Genomic DNA, 21,066 nt, shown 5'->3' on the forward strand with positions numbered 1-21,066 from the left:
TAGCCCAAATGTGGAGAAGGCCTTCAACCGGGTCTAGTGGCCTTTTCTGTGTGAAGTGATATTGAAGATGAGCTTTGAAGAGGCATTCATTTGAGCTGCTTTGCCATCCCAGGTAATGGTTAATGCCTTACACCTCACACTCATGGGCACAGGCTCCTCTATTCCCTCCCCATTTCTTTCCATTGCTACAACTCCAGAAAGATGTTCAGTCAGTCTCTGGTTTTAATGTGTATCTGAATAAGAGCGAGGCTCTGGGAGGTTAACCTGCCAGAAGAGACTGAGAAGGCACTAGATTCTGCAGCTTCGTTCAAGTAGGCGGACTCAAATTCAAATATCTCAAATATCTCAGTTTATATACCTAGTCATAATAAAGCCCTTTACAGGGCTAACCCACTGCCCTTTTTTGAGCAAGCTCATGACAGGATTTCATTCTTGGAGCAACCTATCCGTTTCTAGGTTTGGATACCTGGCCTCCATTAAAATGAACACTGTTAATTCATCCCTTTTACCCAACATGGGACAATTAAGCCCTCAGATAAGGTCCGAGGTATAGTTATTATGGACACTAAATTAACACTTGTTGCTGTGATCTGTGTTTGATCTGCAGGTCTGAACCCCAGCAAGGCCAACTCAGCCCATCATCCTTCCGAGGTCGATAAATGAGTACCAATTTCGATCGAGTAATAATAGTAATGTATGTAATATGTCCTATGTAATATGTTCTATGTAAAACGTTTAATCTAAAGCGCTATATAAAAAACAAATAATTATTTTATATGGAAGTTGATCATAATCCTACAACTAAAATACACGATTTGATACCAACTATTGTGACAAAAGCTTACGAATTAGGTAACATGAGTGAAAGGGAATTCAACTTGTTATCAAGTACTTTATGATGCCACTAAGTATTGCCAACAAGGCATAAAATATTTCACAATTCAATGGGAAGACCAATATCAACTCTAAGTTGAATTCTAGAACCACTGTATTTTTGTTGACCATTTTTTTAAACCCCTTGTAGAATAGTACACCACGTTATGCGAGAGATACTATGCACATGGTTCAAATTGTAGAGTAAATGTTCTGTGATGCTGAACACAAACTTTTATTTCCCAAGGATGTTGAGTTATTATATACGAACATCAGGGTGACTCATTTAGATGTGATCTTAACATTTCCAATAACAGGACAAACCTCAGAGTCCCAACATTGTTCCTGATCCAACTTGCTGGATATCACTTACCAAGAACTACCATGGAATTGACAGTTGGTCCAAATGTATCAAAATAATACATAGCTAGCTATGAATCCACTCATGTTTAGCATGACAATAATACATATAAAGCTAGGACAACAATATGGTACAGACACATCGCTAGTTCATTAATTATGGGCAGGAAATGTAGGCGAATTGAATCTCTTCAAATCATGGTTGGAATGCAACAATTTAAATACTAAACTTCATAAACATCCAAATACATTTTTTGGGATTTCTTAATTAAAAATGTCAGTGGTGTATTAACAACTGATTTATCCATTCAACCGACCGACAAATACATTCCTACACATCCATAGCTACCATCCTATTAGTCTTAAAATTAACTTACTAGTAGGGTAATTTCTATGCATTAATAGGAGCTGTACTAATTCGGTATGTTATGATGAACATGCAAAACTATGAAAGCAGGCCTTAGAAATAGGGGTCATCCATGACAAATGGTGAATAGGGCCTAACGTTGAGCCCATTATAGTAACAGACACTTTGTTAAATCTTTAAAAGAGGTGTGATCAGCAAGAAAAGATGTGTCACAACCTTTTTACTGGTAAGCAATATCATCATTGACACCATACAAATGTGTGGCATTTGATCAGGACCGACAGAAAAGCTGTGCCAAAACCATACTTTGCCTTCAAAAGGGGCAATAATGTCAAACAAAGGTTTGTAAAACTGTATAGCGCTCCTCACCAAACTCCTCATTCTTTGACTACGTTATGGGTGCTACCCCCAATACTATGCCATTATTCATACGGTCACTGCATCAACTTTCATTTCACAAAAACTCACAAGACATTACATATAATGACAGAATATGAGACATCTATGGTTTCACAAATTGCCGAAAAGAACAACATATTGCCACGCAATGGCCTTATAAAATTCCTCATGTTGGAATGACCTCAAGAAAAATAACTAGGATAGGGGAACATCGCTCCAATCAGAAGCGATATGATGATTCCAAACCACTTCATCAGCATTACAAGTAATTTTCTCAACAACCAGATTTTTGTGGAATGATTTGTAATTGAGAAATGTTGGCCAAATTCCAGTGGGGAAGCAGAATTTTGAAATATTCCTACTTGAAAGCGCACAACGTTGGCTGTAACCTTTGAAAAAAATAACATCTGGTTTAAATGAACACATCCAATAGTTCTCAATGTTTGTTCAATAATATATAGCAAGAAAGTTTAAATCTAAAAATGTGAATGTAGAAGCAAAACTTTCGGGGAACATCATCCTATATCAATTTTTTGGTTAATTGCGAGTAAAAATATCAAGTTTACATTGCATATATTATTGAGCATGTAACTAGGATATTGTATTATAATTCAAATGACTGAGCCTTTACTAAATTAATATGATTTGGCCAATCCTATCAGTAAATAAAACTTGTTCACTAGATCGTACATCAATATGGTAACCATAGTCACTCTTTATATAATGTTGTGTAGTCTAGCCAATTGTTGAGCACAGACGTTGCGCCATTGTATCTAGTGTGAGCTTTCATGGTAAGATACAATGGACTTCATGAATGGCAGCGTCCAGCAAATGAGGCTGGAAAATGGGGCTGAAAGCGCAAAAATAGTGTTATTTTTCAATCATGTAGATGTAGAACCAAGAAATGGTAAATAGTCTTGCACGTTTCAGAATGATTATTCAGGATGTGTGTGTTGAGCTGGTTAATTTATGTTATTTTGCAGATTAACAATCAATCCATATAATGGAAGTGCAACTTGTTTTCTGTGTTCACTGGACTTGAAGAATAGATATCATGGAAGTGTTAAATTTGAAAATAGTCCCATTACAGTTTATAAAGATGGAAATAAGTGACATTAAAATACATACAGTATAAGATTTGCTGACTTGGAGATTAATGAAGGAAAAAAAACAGGTTTAGACTTACAGTATTGAAGAGCAAGGAAAGAAAATACAACGGGTTTACTTCTTCAGTCTGCAAAAGAGTGGTTTGACTGTGAGAACTTAGATTGTGCATAGTCAATATAGTTAAAATAAACCAGACGTTTGTCAATTAACTAACAATGCTAATACACATTGCCTTTATAGGAATGATCCTAATGTTCTACTGAACATGGTGTCTTGCACATGTTTTGATCAATTTAGAAATGTGAGTTAAGAGGGCTTTTGTGCCCCATGAAGATCCCGTTGCAATCGACATAAATGGGATTGAAAAATGCACGTTAGCACTTTATGCATATGGACATTTTAAAGATTGTTTTAAATAACCTTCTCTTCATTTTTCTCCCTTTTACGGAATGTCTTTTGCCTTTAGTCAATCATTCTCTAGCCACAGCACCTCATTTTTCAAAAAAATCAGTTTTTTCATTTTCAATCGTATTATTTGTTGAATTTCTTATAAAGTGATTTAAATTATTAACAAACCTTTTCAAATAACAAGAAATAGTGTGTGTAGGTTCAAGTTGTTTCTCTAAGCTGAATATGCACAGATTATGGCAATGGTCATTCTCCCAAATTTTAATTAGCTGTTTCAGATGATCCCGATAGTGAAGCCTGCCTGGGTCCTTTGTCGGCTCCAGGAAGCAGTTATTCATTTTTTCTGGGTTGTGGCATGTAGTAGCATTTCCAGGCGAATGCTGTACAGGTCTCGAGAGAGTCGACTTGGGGTTGCAAGGTCATTTGTTAGACATTATCAGGAGAGTATACTGCATGTTATGAACGACTAGGTCATACCAAGCTCAGCAAAGTTGTGGAAAAATCTGGATGAATCAGTAGTGCGGCGTACATTATGATACATACTATGGCTCCCTACGAAAGAAAGACCAGCAACCATGTAAGATCTACCTTCACTGTTAGTCACGATAGTCATCTGGGACAGGTTGACATGCACAATTCCTCTTTCCAGCAACTCCAATATATTACAAGCCAGACTTTATGCTGGCAGAGGGGCTTCAAGAAATCGAAAGCAGGAAGCTGCAAATGTGCATCACATTTGTTTGGAGAAGGGGAAATGTGTTCTTTAGAAACGTGCAAAATACTTCAACTCCCTGCCTTACGTGGTGAAGTTATTATTCATCAGGTGTAATAGCCTGATTATTTCTTGTCGACTCCAGTGCATTTGATATGGTTTTTCGGCATGTGAGATGGGCAAAATGACCAAAAGTATGGAGGAGGAATGAGTCTAACTGCAGCTTTGATACTGGCACATCAACAGTGAAATCAAGGCGGAGGCTACAACCAATCTACTGGCTTTGAGAAACTAAATCTTTGCATACCAGAGATTTAAGGTGCTAGTGTCCAGTCTCGAAGGTATTGCAACTCTTCAAGATTCAGCAGCATGGTACATTATTGTGTGGCATAGGGACATTGAAAGGAAGAAGTAACTGTCATTAAGTCAAGAGATCTTTATCAGCGCTCAATATTTCGAACCGGTGTACAAAAGGATATCTCATTTGTACATTACATCTGAGCCAACAAGGCATTATGCACAGAACCAAATGAGTTTATCTTGGAGGTTGCGGGGAAGCTGGCACCTATTTATGTATTTGGGGAAACTGCAGATGACTGGTCACCATTTGGGAAGAGATGTCCGCAATGGAGTGATTAGCTTCCCCATCCCCAAAACACTGGAGGTATGTCTCTTGGAAATGTTGGCAAGTGGCTCCCCTTTGTGAACACTGAGGGAAGAGTTGCCAGATTCTGAAAGTTCTGTTCGTAGCTAAATGCTTGGCTTTATAGTATGTGTTGGACAAGAAGCTGATGCAGATTATTCTAGCTTCCTAGCTTGCATTCTATATGATTTGGATCCCCATTGTGGAATTATGTGACGTTCTGGAACAAATACTTGAAGTGTGGTATGTTAAGGGCGAGGGAACTCACTGGGCTGTTTTCTGGTGCTCGTCAATAATGGTGTGAATTAGATTATATTTTGTTTTTGTTATTTTCTGTGTTCCAATTATATGTGTTTTTCAATAAAAATACCTTCAAATGAAATTAATGACTTAGCTAGAGAGCAAAATGCTCCACCCCCCCAAACATTTCCTCAGCTAGCTATTGAGATAATGTTATTTCCTTAAAAATGGGGAAAACAACATGGTTTGGCCTTTGCGTAGGCATGGAATGGGCACTTGATTCAATTCCTGCAACACAAAATATCTTACATTGCATTTTTTGGCTTAATGACCTATGCCTGATCCCCCTGTTAAAAAGAGATTATTGCACTATTTGTTTTTATTTATTCACACTTGTAGAGCGCACAACAACCCTTGGCCATCGTGGCGCTTGCTACAGGAGACATAGTTCACCTAGTTACAGTAGCAGCGGGTTTACAATTTAACAGGTTTTTTGGAGCAGTACAATATAATGCAGAATAGCAAAATGAAACATTAGATTGCAATAGGTTGTGGAAAGAGTGTGATCAGTGGGGGTGGTGGGTAAGAGGAGAGGAGAGTTAGTTGAAGAACAGTTTTTCAAGTTTCCCCGAAAGGCATAGAGCGAAGATTCAGCTCGGAGAGCGGTCGGGAGTGCATTCCATAGATTTGGGGCTATGTATGGGAAACATAGCCCTCCTGTCGTGGCCTTGTTGATGCGTGGTATAGTGAGTTGATTGGTATAGCATGTCCTAGTGGGTCTTGCTGATGTGGCTCTAGAGAGAGTTTCAGCTAGGTAGGCGGGTGCAGTGGAGTTTATACATTTGTGAGCTTTGGTGAGAATTTTAAATGTAATGCGGTCTGACTGGAAGGCAGTGTGCATCCTGTCTGGCTTGAGACATGTGGTCTCTTCTTGGGATACTTACTGCTGCACTTAGCTCGTTGTTCTGCATGATAGGGAGTCTGTTTAAGTTTTTTGCTGATGTGCCTGCTAGGAGAGAGTTACAGTAGTCCAGTTTGGCACCTATGGTGGCTCTGGCAATTGAGAGGCAGTTTGTCTTAGTTAGGAAGGGTTTGATGGCATTGATGAGTTTGGTGCTTAGTGCAGAGGCTGAGGCTATGGCATTGACTTGTTTATTCATGGATAGCGTGGCGTTGATGTGGACCCCAAGGGTCTTGATGGAAATAAGGACGGGGATGATGGAGTTGTCCATGTTGAAGTTGCCGTAGAGGCGGTCTAGTTTTGCTAAGGTAGACTTTTGCCCCAATATGAGGATCTCGGTTTTATCTCCATTTAGGCATAAACCATTCTCTGCCATCCAAGCCTGGATGGTGGCATAGATGTGGCTTAGGGCGGCCGCATCCAGATCGTAAGTACCAGTTAGAGGTAGAAGTACGTGTGTATCGTCCGCATAGTTTGTATATGCTATCCCAAGAGCATCGAGTTTGTCAAAAAGGGGCTTAGTGAAAAGATTACAGCGTTGGCACAGTACATGAACCCTGTGGGACTCCACAGTGTATAGTGGCGGGAGGCGCACTTGCTGTGTCTAAGAAAACTTTGATTACTCTTCCTTCAAGGAAGGAGGCAATCCATGTGGTTGCTTGGTTGGAGAATTGTGCAGCTTGAGTAAGATGCATGGTAAGAGTTTTGTGGTCAACCAAGTTGAAGGCTGCTGAGCGGTCTAGGAGGAGGAGGAGGGCCGGTTTACCTTTCTCTAAGATTTGAATAATTTGGTTTTTTAAATCTAGTAAGGCAGTTTCTGTACCATGTCCTTTACGAAATCCAGACTGCCTCTTACCTAGGACAGTTTGTTTTAAGGTACAATTGGATTGGAGTATGGGCTGCTTGGTCCAAAAGTTTAAGAAGGAACGGTACAGTGGTTATGGGCCGATAGTTGTTAGGCTGGGTGGGATCTATCGAAGGTTTTTTTATAAGGAGGTGGTGAAACCAGGCCTCTTTAAGGCTGGAGGCGACAATGCCTGTTTTAAATGAATAGTTGATGAAGGCGGTGAGCAGAGGAGCAAGGGCATTGGCACATTCTTTTACAATCTTAGGGGGGCAGATGTCCCCTTTGCAGAGAGATGGTTTAATGTGGTTGAGAAGGTCTATAACTTCCTGTTTTGTGATGTCCTTGAAGGAGAATTTAGGGAGGTGAGATGAGGATTCTGCCGGCGTGGTCTGAGAGTGAGTTTTGGTTTTGTAAGGCTTTAAACTGAGCCTGGATTTTATTTTGAAGGAGGTCAATTTTATTTAGCATAGTAGCTTGAATGCTTGCGCACCAGGCTTCGTCCTTAATGATTTCATCTGAGCAGGTGGGAGGGGCAGCGAGTTCCTTGACTATGGTAATAGTACTAGTCCAATCGTACCCAGCATTTGTTTCACACTGGGTTAAATAAACTTTCCACATTACGTGTTCTTCAGGGTCTTAATTTCATTTCTGAATCATTCTGTAGGACACTGAATAGGATTCCAGAAAATACTCTGTTGGTAGGCTATCTGATTTTCAGGTTCAGTCTTATTTTTTTGCGAATTCACTGTTTTTCTTTGCAATATCAGTTTTCAATATCAATTCTCCAGAGTATTTTCTCGAATAACACACTGTCATTCAGAATGATTCTGATGCGAAATTAAGACACTGACGCATGCGATGTGGAGTTGACTCCACACAGTGTGAAGCACGTGTTTGATAGCAGTGGACAAGCATAAGTAGTTAGTCTAAATAATTACATTTCATCTATTTAGAGTTAGATGAATGACTTCAGTTCATTGTATAATGTACTTCACATTAGCGCATTGGTGTGCAAATTATTTAACATAGTTGGTACTCTGCAAAATTAGAAAAGATCCCTCTCTCTCTCATATATATGCACAAGGAAAAGGTATATTCTGTTTAAAAAAAAAAAGAAAGACCCGAACTACCCTCCTGGAACGAAAACGCCGAACTCATATGAAAAAATGTGCATTGTACTTTACAAACAAAACAGCTTTTCAAATTGTTGATGGTTGGCAAGGTGACCCATGCTATTAGACACCTTAAACCCGTCCTGGCTTTTTGCCAACAGTGATGTACACGCTAAGAGTAGACACATGCGTATGACAACTTAACTACAAGTCCCAGAATGTATCGGGTGTCGACTGAAAAGCAAGGCCTAGTTCAAGGATGGCCATTGTCATTTACCACGTACTTCCCCCTCTACAGCACAGGTACTTTGGTGTTGTGGCAAAATAAAACTTCACATTTATAACTTTAAGTTAAGAAATAGTGAAATCTACTCTCGTGTCTGGATCACTTAAGAATTAAACTTTAAACAGGACGTCTACGTGCAAAAGTAATCACACAAATTCAGTCAGGAGCGATGGACACTAATATGAGGTATGGATGATTAACATTTCACAAGCAGTTTCCCCGCAAATTCTTCTTGACTGAACTCTGGATCTTTTATTTATGTTTATAAACGCATACACTGAAGTCTCCTCAAAAGGAAGGGAGGTGTTTTATAGGCACATTAAACTTTTGCTGGGGATGTGACTTTAGTGATGGCACTGGCCTGTGGAAAATAAAACCATTATGTGCTGGAAGAGAACATCGAAATGGTTTCCACAATTGCCCATGCGATATCAGTATTATACAATACACACTAGCACACAGTGTCTCACATTTAAAGAACAGTGGAGTTTTTTTTGTTGTCACTTCAATGTGAATAGATCGTATTCAAATTTAGTAGGTCATTCGTGCATCAGCAATTGTAACTTCCACTTCTAAACGATTGTCAATACGGATTGATGGGACCCGCTTCACAATATGAGGACTATCGAGGTCAATCAGGCGCTTGTGAATTCGCATTTGGAAACGATCCCATGTCTTGGAGTGTTCACCACAGCGTGTTTTTCTGGTAGCGATTCGCCGAGTCTTAGTAGGGACACGAACTTTCTCCTTGGCACCTCAAACTAGGTCAGCACACACTTTCTCGAGTGATTTTGCATTGACACTGGTCAGTGTGATTCTGGTATGGTGGATTGATACTTCCTGTTCGACAGTCTTTAAATGCCATGGCAAGATTTGTTGCCCAGCTGACTTACTCGCCCCTACAAAGACACAAACAGCGGTGAGCCAGGAGCATACACAAACGCTTGCTGTGTGGATCAAAAAGGAAGGCAGAGCCACACTATTTATATGGCACTTGTATAGGCAACCAACATTGGAGGTTTTTGAACTTTAAACAAGTTGTAGGAAGACACTGCTTATAAACCAAGTGGCTTTAGGCACACTTGGTAAAGACATCAAGGTATTTTGCTACACCAGGAGCTGATTTGCAGCCATACCTACACCATTACCTGGCACAAGATTGCTTAAAAATAACAACTGCAGCACCATACCAGTCTGAGGTTACTGGGTGATAATGGTAGCTCAGAGATCCCTGGGAAGTGTGTTCTGGGCGGAGAGGGTTGTGTAATGGGTGGAAAGGCCGTTAGCATGGCCATGGAAAGTCAAGGGCGGATAAAAAGTGAAATCCCCACAGACTGTCTTACTCCTCACATACCACAGGGACGTCATTTCATCAAAATGCTAGGGGTTACGATCACACGACCCTTGCCCTCTGATACCATCACAGGAAATGATGTCATTTTACCCAACCCCAGAGTGACATCAGAGAAGCGATGGAACACAACCTTTCACCCCTTGACAAAACAGGAAGGGGCATCACATAGCATTGTTCCTAAGTACACAATGAAAAATATGATTATAATACGAAAAATATAGTTACAATATCACTGTGTTATACATTTCATACAAGAATGACCATGTGTATGTTAATATCAGTGTGTATTGGCCCATATTACCAAATTACTGTGAATGAGAGCAAATGTCCAAGGCCAAATGAGAATGAGGTTTTATTATAAAGCACTTACGATTAAGTACTTTATGTAGAATAAATATACACCCAATATCACCCAACCTGTGTTGGTGCTCCTTTATCGACCTCAGAAGAATGAAAGGCTGAGTTGAGGCGTTTAAGAACAGACTAAATCAGTGACTCGCCCCCTGAAGTGTGCCTGAAAAAAAACTTTAATGAGTCTAGCAAGTATTGTATAGAATCCAAGAAAGACATCATTTGTTATTTCTATTCTTTCTTATTTAGGGTCACTGCTCAAAGTGTTACACTTGTGCAACCCCTGTTTGCTTTTTATTTTATATATAATTCTTTTTACGAGGCCTGATCAAGAAAGTCCGCCACTCCAGAAACAAAGAGCCCGATGGTGCTGGCCCCAGCCAGCCCAGGAGCTTACATACAACGACAAAATAATAATGTTCATTTATTTGTCTTTTATGGGGTAGCAAGGGAGACCACAGTGGTAGCAAAGGATACCTCTGCGACCCCCAAATTACGTCGCCGACACACCATAGCCCTCCCATCTCTAATCCTGGGGGACAGTTATTTTCAATTACAAGTGATGCTGCGCAAATAAATCACTGCAAGCCGGAGAACATCATTAAAGCCTATGTTCACTGCTTTGTGCTTACTTTCAGATGCATTTATCTATGTTGCACCTAACTTCTGTGGAGTTAAAAAGCAGACATGAAATCCCCAGTCAAAAAATTATTGTTTGGGCTAAAAACAAAATGGCCAGTTTTGAACAGTAGGTTTACACAGATAATGAGGCATAGAGTTGATGGGACAAAGATTTGTTGATTACTTAGTTAACTATAAGAAAATCCATTCAATTTACAATATTAGTGAATAATAATGTTTTAAAACCGCAAGTAATACATTCTTACAAGACACGAGTGGTTGTTTGCCCATTACATCATGGACTATGAGTAAGGACGTTCTTGCATAGCTCGCAACTCACACGCTTTTGGCGGGTGTCACCCGCCTTCTAAACAGCTGACTCACCCACCAAGCCTCCTGCATGCCCATTTATTTCAATGGGCCTCTCACCCGCCAAAAATAAAATCGGGTATTTTCACCCGCCTTTGTGACACAAATGGTTGAGAGTTATGGTTCTTGCTGTGGGTTTATTTGTTCCGTATGTCATCCCTACATGCATTTATAGTATGTAGGTATGAGATATGGTCCAGTGGTAAGGTTGCTTGCTACTTTGGAATCTGGAGACCTAGGTTCCAATTCCTGCTTCAGACAAGAATTGCTCCATTCTAGACAAATCACGTTATGTGCGTGTGGCTCAAATTGTAAATCTGTGCTATATAAACAAATTAAAAAAACAATATAGCTGCTGTCTGCTCAATTATATGTTCCAATTCCGCTCTTCCCAATACATCCATGTTTTTGTGATCTGCTCTCAACTGAACCAAATCCCTCGCCACACTGTCCATGTCTAACAATTCATGTCGGAGATGCCGCTGTGCCAGCAAGTGTTCTTTGTACGCTACATCATACACCTTACAAAAACAATATTCCACAATTCTTTTTAAAACAAAAAGTCTATTCTATTGTATGTTATGTCACATGACATTAACCTTTTCTGGCTGTTTAAGTAGATTTATGTACACTGGTGCTGCACGCTCATTTACGGATAACAGTAAGTGACTACAAGAATGAATTAGTTACAAGTAATGATATATCTCCATCTTTGCCATCTTTTCACTGATTCGCATGCTTTGAATAATACCCTATCAAGCTGGGAATCCATGACATAACAACATGTGATAGCAGTAATAATAGGCTTTGAAAGTATGGTCTATCCCTCCAAGTGTCTCTCATTGGAGCCTCTTGAGATTTGTAACAAAGCAATCATAAAGCAGGTCGCAAAACATGCACCACCCTTGCAGGGGAGATGTGTGGGTACACTGGAGAATGACTGCTACAAGTAAGTAACCAAGTCTCTCCCATCATGGGATTTTTTCATAAATCACATGCTTTGAATAGAATACAGAGCAGTAAAGCAGCATAATGTTGGGATGGAAAGGAGCCTATCACCACTTCCATAGGCGCTTCCAAATGAGACGAACCCCATAGGAGGCAATGCAACCTACAAGGGGGAAGCAGTATGCATTACCAGGTATTATAGAAAGACCTTGCAGCGCATAGAAGTAGGTGCCTACTAGAAATGCCCACTATCCGCACCGCCATTTTATCTTGGGCTCAAAAGGGACGAGCTGCAGGCTCACACTGCTCAGGTTCATAAGTCACAAAGCCCATACATAACATGCTGACTCCGTTTGAGCCCTGTTCCCAAGGAAGTCCATTTCCCTCTCATCCCTTCAGTGTTACGAATATTTACTATCGCCTCAAGGAAAGCGCCCGGCAAAGAGCGTGAGACAGCACCAGGCTCCGTGCAGTGCCCATTCAGCTCCACTAACATGTCATCCGGCCTCTAACCCCCCCCACCCCGCTAGGCCGGAGCTGGCCGCACACCACCAACTAAACCCCCACAACTATTTCAACTCCTTGATCAGCACACAAACCCCCAGTTCCTAACACTCATAAAGTGTCCACCACAGATTTAAGGCCTCCACGACTATTTCTTTCTAGCTGCAACACACGTCTCCTTTAACATGAGTTGACAGGAAGGGTAAATCAAAGCTCAATCCCCAGGGGGGAGACATTGGGTGCGGGAATGGTAGCATTAATGAAGCCCGAATGTATGGGTCAGCATGACTGTATTTTATCCTCCCTTCTTCCTGGCACCCCTTTCCTGTGCTGCTGAGGTGCCTGCCACAATGAGTGAATAGTCAGTCTTAATTGTTTGGTTTAGATAAAAACATTGTGTTTTATGCATGCCCTGACCTTCACCGCGAGGATGAGCCCAGCTGACCCACGTTCATCAAGATCGACGGGAAGAACGAGCCAAGTACCGCCTGGCATCCCCTATGGAGCAGGCCCATGTGGAGGGTGCCTCCATCGGTGGCACTCATCCTATATGTGAATGACGAATTCAGTGTTTATAAATCCATGTTTGCGAATGTAAGACCAGAGCGCTCTCGAGCAGCAGAGTTCTTAGCTTTGCAAGGATAACCATTGTACACAATACAATGCCAGCAATCGCTTGGCTTATTTCCCTAGCGGCTTGCATTTGCTCCAGAGTTTGCGTATAAAAGGGACTTGCCTTCAATACGCATGAAAACAAAGGCAGCTGTTCTCACCTTGGCCTATTCAAACGCGGTCTTTGCTCTCGAGTACCCTAACCATCAATGGGGTACTGCCTTGTGAATGTCTAAGATTCTCTAGATTGTGGCTTTGCAAATGTACTGCAGGGGCACATCTGCAAAAAAAGCAGCTTTTGCTTGTATAGAAGGGGCAGTTATCTGCTCCTGTAGAGGCCTATTCGAAGTCTAACAACTTGAAACGTGTGATGATTCATTGTACCGTGTTTCATCCCATTGATTGTTGAAGTGTGAATGACACCCATTTCAGTTGACAAGTTACTCACCATAGTGAATACCTTACTTCTAGTCCATAGTCCCCTCTCCTCCATACTTTTGGGACATTCCATCCATTAGGACGAGACCACTTTTTAAGCAAATCATTACTTTTTTGTCCTTTTAAGTTTACGCTGGGCCACCACACGTGACCGAAGCCCCGCCTTCCCGAGTTCCGCCACACGCATCGCCCTTCAGTCTTTTCTATCGCCAAGTCGAAAGACCATTTAGCAAAAAAGGAGATACTTATTAGAGGGGACGGCAGGCGGGTGTATGGAGGAAAGGGGACTATGGACTAGTAGTAAGGTACTCACTACGGTGAGTAACTTTGTCATAATCGGATGTCCCATCAACTTTCTTCCATACTTTTTGGAGATTCCCAAGCACTGACCAAAGAAAACGTGAGGCTGGAACTGTCCCTTATTGGAACACGTTTTTAAGAACTGCCTGGCCAAACTGGGCATCAGCCAGTGAGCTCAGGTCAAGACAATGTCTGCAAGAAGCCGAAGAGGAAGTCCACGTAGCCACTTTGACAATGGACTCCCAAGGAACATATTTCTGGAAGAAACAGCAGCCGCTTTGTCACAGACCAAATGTGCATGAACGGGGGTTGAAGGCCTTGAATAGTGCAGGCCTCGGAGATACATGAAGCTATCCAACGTGAGATGGACGCTTTCGAAGCAGGTTTCCCTTTTGGGTCACCAAACATAACAGAGTTGTGAAGAACTTCCAAGTTCGCTTGTTCTGTCGAGGTAAATCTTCAGAGCTCATCTGATGTCTAGGTTGTGTAGAACCCTCTCTGCATCGGAGACCGGGTTCAGGCAGAAAAACGGTAAGGAAATGGAGTAGTTTATGTGGAACTCAGACAATTTTTTGAAGGAAAGGAGTGCGAAGCACAACCTTATTTTTTTGGAATGTTGGGAACGGATGTATGACAGAGAGCTTGAAGCTCACTTACATTTCTCACAGAGGCTACTAGAAATCAAGAAGGCCACTATCCAAGAAAGATACTTGAGCCCTGTAGTGGCCATAGGTTCAAAGTGGCTAATGACACAAAGCTGTGAGGACCACATTCAGATCCCATTTTGGATGAGGAGGCCTGACCGAAGGAAAAAGAAGAGACCTGCGAAGTGTCTCATGATTACTGGGTTTGCCAGTGAAAAGGAGCAACTGTCTGTAGACCGATGAGCCGCAATGGCGGATAGTTACGTCCTGCATGATAAGACATGGATGTCAGAGGCTGCAAGGTCTGATATTAAAGACAAGACACAGTCAATAGAAGCCAGTCGAGGAGCAAGCTGTTTAGCTAGACACCAAGAGACCAAAACTGAAGCCATTTACTTTTGTACTGAGCCCTCGTAGAGGGCTTACGCGCTGCCTGAATTATGCGCATTTTATCCTCTGAAAGGTTAAACTGCTCTAAGGACCTGAACTCAGGTACAGGCTACCAAGCTGAAGGATTGTGGGGAGGGGTGTCATAACTGGTGATTGCTTTGTTGGAGAAGGTTGGGAATCTGTGGCAACCTGATCTGGTTGCATAAATACAATTGCTGCAGCTCTGGAAATCAGAACCTTGCTGGCCACCAAGGAGCTATAAAGAGGAGAGTGCAGTTGGAAGTGCTCCTGAATTTTCAGAGCGACCGATGAATCAACAGCAAAGAGGAAAGGCGCAAGCCTTCATGTTGTCCAAAGAAATGTCAAGAGCGTCCCACAAGGAAGACACTACAAGACCGTCCCTGGAAGCATAAAGAGGAAGTTTCCTGTTAGTTGAGGTTGCAAAGAGGTCCACCGCTGGGGGACCAGATTGCTACAAGACCCTGGTAATAACGTTGCAGTTCATCTACCACTTGTAGCTCGCCGCACATTGGCGGCTCAGGGAGTCTACTGCAACATTAGTGTGACCCAGAATGTGAACTGCAGCCAGACATTGTGCTGGATCTCCCAATTCCAAATCTGGATAGCTAGATCCACCAGAGGGGACCTGGTGTCTCCCTGCTTGTTGATACAGAACATCACTACCTAATACTCTGTGCAAATTCGAACCACTCTGTTGATGAGAGGGCTGAAAAGCCTAACGAGCTAGAAAAACTCCCAAAAGCTTGAGGTAATTGATATGGGACGGTCTGTCCTGGGGCATCCACAGATCGTACACCTTGAGGTGACGTAGCGTCGCTCCCCACCCTAGAAGGGAGGAGTCTGTTGTAACAGTGACTTGTGGGTAGGGCTCCTGGAAGGAGGTTCCTGCCAAAAGGTTGCTGGCAGATGACCACCATTGAAGATCTGCCGTCATGGAAAATGGAACCAGAATCATTTTGGAGTCTGGGTCCAAAGCTTGAGACAAGCAGTTCTGAAGAGCAAGCTCTGTACGCCTCATTTTCAGACTTGCAAGAGGTAGGGCTAACACACAAGAAGCCATAAGGCCCAGGAGTCTGTGGAACCACCACACCGACATGCAGGAGCACTGAAGGAAGAGCTGGAACGTGTCCGATCAGTCCGCAATTCTGTCCTCTGTCAGGAATACTCTGGCACTGACAGTATCCCAATGGAAACCTAGAAAAATCAGGTCGTGAGCAACCGTCACACGATTTCCACCAGTTCACAGACAGCCAGAGTTGGAACAGGAGCTGGAGGAGTGACTGAAGATTGGCCGTTGCAGCGCGTGGGCAAGGACTGCGCAGAAGCCAATTGTCCATATGGATATACATGAATTCCCTTCAGTCTGAGGAATGCTGCGATGACCGCCATCATCTTGGTAAAGACACGCAGTGCCGAGCTGAGACCAAACGGTAGCACTCGATACTGAAAGTGTTCCGTTCCCATGGAAAACCGCAGGTATTTCCGATGTGGGCCCCAGCTCAGGATATGCATGTAAGCATCCTGAAGATCTACTGCACTGAGCCAATCGCCCTTCCTGAGCGAGGACCTTATCTGGCTAGGCGTAATCATCTTGAATTTTTCTTGGGGTAGGAGAAGATTTAAGTTGTGGAGGTCGAGGATAGTGCATTGGCCCACCTGGTTAGGTTTGGGCACTCTAAACAGATGGGAGTAATAGCCCTCCCCTTGGTACCCCAAGGGAGCAGGTTCCACTGCTCTAAGGTCTAGAAGTTTCTGTACCTCGGGTCTGAGGGAGGGCGGCCTAGTCTGTTGGAGGGTGAGAGGGTGTGGTATGATGGATGGGGTAAGCGGAAGCCTGCTCAGGCGACAGACAAAACCAATCGGTTTTCTGTGATGGTCTGCCATGCCTACAGATGAGACGATACTCGTCCTCCCACTAGATTCTCGTGAGCCCAATGGAAAAATCATTTAGATGGTTTATCGGCAGTGAGACCACTTGTTGCCTTAAAGGAGGCTGTTGACCGAGAGAAAAACCGGCCACCTTGCCTTTGCTGCTTGTGGTGAGACACACCAGAGGGACCCTTCTGCCCGGCATACACAGCACTCCTGCAACCCTCTGAATCCAGAGAAGGACCTTGTTTGGGTCCCCGACCTCCAGGTATAGGCTGCTTTAGCTGGTATTTTGGCAAGGACCGACAAATATTTAGCCATATGCATGCTTGCCTTTGTTTTAGTGAGTTCCTCATCGGTGGTGGGTGGAGGAATTAAACAGTACTTTTCCTTCAAAGGGAAGATCAAGTACATTGTCCTACACCTCCTTCGAGAACTTCGTAGCATGCAGCCACACCTGGCGGGAGAGGTCTACTCCAACCATAAGGCCCTGAGCGGAACTGTCGACATGATCGGCGGTGGCCTCCAGCAGGTCTTGAGCCAGCACTGTGGCATCGGATAAGACGTCTTTAAAATCTTCGAGCCCATCAGGAGGAATTCCTGAAACTCAGCAAGCGCCTTCCACAACTTGAGATTTGCTGATGCCAGGATTTTCTTGTTCAGGTGCAGCCCGGAATGAGGTTTTTCCCAGACCTTGCAGGCTTCAGCTAGCACATCCTTTTGATGGAAAAGGCCTGTTCGCGCTTGTGTCGAAAGAGTAAAGGCTCCTGAAAGTACACCTTCTTGCGGGGGCAGAGTCTAGAGTATCGGAATATCTAGCAATGCCAGTATATCCACAGCCCGGTCATGAAAGGCTCTGACACAGTGGGGCGGGTCCTCGCTATCCTGTTCCGCTTGATCGTCATCCAATGCAGTGGGAATAGAGACTTAATCCGCAGCACATGGCACCTCAGACCCCCATGGGCAGACTTGACTGTGCAACGGTATTCTTAAGTATAGGTGAAAGTGGTGGCAGTAGTGGTAGCAGAGGACTGGGCCCCACCAGGAGAGGAGGGGGCGGCACTACCAGAACTTGCTGAGGAGTTGCCAGGGAAGGTTGTGGCTTGAGAGGCTTAGGATACATTTCTTTGAACAAAACCTTAAAGTATGCCTTCATCATGTCAGAATGCATAAGGTCCTGGAATTTGTCAAAAAACGCATCCTCAGAGGAAGGTCTCAGCACAGGAGTGGGTAGAGGCATCTCTGAAGGGGCATACCCCCAGGATTGCAATGAGGCTGGTTGACAGGATGGCCCACCACCAGCTGGATCCACGTTAACTAAGGGTGAGGACATAGGAGGGAGTGAGACTGTGTGGCAGCGGAAAACAAGCGCACCAATCCATTAGAGGTTGGAACAAATTCCTATTGCCCACATTGCGTAGAAAAGGCTGCTCGGCCCCAAGAAAAGGCCCCTCGGTACCAGCCGTTGAGAACGTTGGTGTGAGAGAGGTAGTCAAAATGGCCATCTCAGACCGTGTGGGTTGGGCCGCCATTTTGTTACTGCCTGAAGTGAACTGCATCACAGATGTCAGTGACGCCATTGTCACCAGTGGGGCATCAGGGGACTTTTTATCCATTTTAGCCTTGTGACAGGGAACCTCGGCAGAGCCGGTGCTAGCAGATGTAGAGCACTTTTGAGAACCTTTAGACTCTGCTGTAGAATTAGCCCTCGGTGAGGGAACCTCAGCAGGGCTGGTACTCGAAGATTTAAGGCGTTTGCCTTCCTTCTTTGCCCCCTCAGCAGGATAGGTTCGACCACAGAATTGTTTGTGGCAAGGCTTAGGGTCACCCCCTGCAGCCAGAGCTCTCGAAGGGGGCACCTTGAACTTGCTGGTTTTAATAGCCCCTAGACAGGGATCCTCGGTGGGAGGTTGGGGGTAACCCTGGTGCCTTTAGTTGCTGTACAAGAAACCTTGAAACTAGTCTCAGTGTGTTTAGTTTCAGACTTGGAAACCTCAGGAACTACCCAAACAGCCCCAGAAACGGCGGGCCTAACTTTAGCCCCGAGATAGGGAACCTTGGATGAAGAGCCGGTCCTGACAGCCCCCTTACTGGGGACCTTGGCGCAAACTCGGGACTCCAGGTTAGATCCCTTTTGGGACACCTCAGGGAGAGGCCTGGTACTAGAGTCACTTGTAGCCCTCACAGAACCAGAGGACCCCAGAAAGGGGGCCCCTGGGCGGGGTGCCCTAAAAAGGAAGGAACTTACTGGACGCTTTCTTTTTTCTTAGATTAACTGCTGTAAATGCGGAGGAGGAATCCGTTGGAACGCCTCCTCCAACCTGACAAGCCGACACTGGAGTGCACAGACGGAGAGGAGTCTCAGTAGAAACAAGAGTCCCACTGGTGTTCCAGGCCCAAGCACTCCAGACAGAGCGAATGGGGAACCGCCCTCGCAAAACGGAATTCGCAAAGAACAGGACACAAATACCAGACACTGCACCATAGATGGAAGAAAGTAGACTGTGGAACCGGATTAGGAATATGGACAAGGGATCAAAAAGAAAAAAATATTCCCTTAGATGCAAGTGTGTCCGAGCCCTACCACACAGAGAAAAGGACTGAAGGGCGATGCGTGGGCGAAGCGCAGGAAGGTAGGGCTACAGTCACGTGTGTTGCCCCATGTAAAAAATAAAAAAATAAAAAGGACAACAAAAAGTTATTTTTTGATCCTTAAAAAGTGCTCTGGTCCCGTCCCGATGGACAGAATGTCCCAAAAGTATGGCGGAAAGGGGACGGGACGTAGTATTAAGATGATACTTCCTTTGTGGAAAAAAGTGTTGAAACATGAAGGCTAGCAAATGGCGATAGCATGCATCATGTCTGGCTATCTTCTGAGGGTGGGCTGAAAGTGAGGTGTACGCAAACTTGGTATTTAGCGGTACCACCCCTGAGAACGGCATCCTCAATCAAAGAAGGAGGCAGGGAGGCGGTGACAAGAGAGGTTGAGGGTGCTGGAAAACAGTGGAAGGTGCAGCAGAGAAGCAGCACACCAAAGGGCCAGCACAAACAAGGATTCCAACTGAGAATAAGGATTGTGGGAAACACATGGAACCTGGAAATAAGTGGTGTTAACTAAGACTTGTCTGATAAGGAATAAGGGTTGTATATATCATAATAGTAACTGTGTTTAGAGTGTTTTACACAATAGAGTGTTAAAGTGTTTCAAACAGTGTGTTTTTAAATAAATAATTATATACTGTGATACCAAAGCTCTGGTCAGTGTTTGCTTGTGCTATTGTGTTTGAGTGCCTATTGTGTATGCTTTGCATACTGCCTAACTCTTCTTGAGGGACGTCTGACTGCTCAGCCACAGCTACCAGGTAAATCTGGGTGGTACAGACTGCTACCAAGTGGGTTTACTGCTAACACCTGTAGTCCTAAATCTTTTGCAGTGTTCCCAAAGGGAACTGCACAGATTTCTGCCTAACACTTTGATTGGTCCGTCTACGAGCCTTCTTGGAGAAAATATTTGGTTTCTTATATATTGGCCCTGGAGTCTTTCATATATTCATTTTTTAAATTTTTTTAAAATGTATTTTAAACCAACAATACATAATATTTTTGCCGTGCCCCTCCCCCTCTTAGTTTGCCAACAAGGGTCAAAGTCTCAGCAGTTCATGACCTCCGCCTCAGTTCCCTCTCCCCGCTGTGGAGCCTTCCTGGTGCCCAGGACCCTCCTGGCACCTTTGGGTTTGTAGGTTAGGGCCAGGAATTTCTGGTCGTAATCCAAGAATGGAGCCCAGATGTTCTGGAAACGGTGTAGTAATCCAGCTCTAGCCCCGTTACTTTTTCTGCGATCAGAATATCCCACATCTTCCGTTACCATAAGATCATGAGGGGTCTTTCAGCAAATTTCCAGGTGCGGGAGACTACAATTTTCGCCACCAGAATGCACTGGGTCAGTAGCTTAGCCCCATTTCCTGCCATCAGGTAGGTCCCTGGGACCTAGGACCCCAAGAGAACATGTTCAGGTTCCAGTGGGATTACTGCTTGGGTGATGTTTGATGGTGGCCAAACACTGCCTCCAGAACTGTTGTACCTTTGGACAGCCCCACCACATGTGGAAGAAGGAGCCTGGTTGACCGCAAAGTCTCCAGCAGGCGGGGATTAGCATCCGGTTCATGTGATGAAGTCTAAGGGGGAGGGGTGGGGGTAATACCAGCGTAGCAGGATTTTGTATGCACACTCCCTGTTAGTGATGCAGGAGGACGATGAGTGTATCCGTGTCCATATGTCTACCCAGGCTTGGTCCTCCACAGGATGTCCCAGGTCTGCCTCCCTTCAGATC

General features: G+C 43.8%; 1 protein-coding gene across 3 annotated transcripts in view; it reads right to left on the minus strand.

The window, feature by feature from the left end:
• Positions 1–21,066, minus strand: part of CHAC2 (ChaC glutathione specific gamma-glutamylcyclotransferase 2) — a 307,511-nt gene that overhangs the window by 109,511 nt on the left and 176,934 nt on the right. The window contains exon 3 of one of the 3 annotated variants that reach the window (XM_069608364.1): positions 3,186–3,233. The exons of the other annotated variants lie outside the window; for them this stretch is intronic. Within the exon in view, the coding sequence (XP_069464465.1) occupies positions 3,186–3,233 (48 nt within the window). The remainder of the gene's footprint in view (positions 1–3,185; positions 3,234–21,066) is intronic. 3 annotated transcript variants of the gene reach the window in all.

This window comes from Ambystoma mexicanum, chromosome 4q (assembly GCF_040938575.1).
Source record: "Ambystoma mexicanum isolate Mex_15411 chromosome 4q, UKY_AmexF1_1, whole genome shotgun sequence".
Lineage (NCBI taxonomy): Eukaryota > Metazoa > Chordata > Amphibia > Caudata > Ambystomatidae > Ambystoma > Ambystoma mexicanum.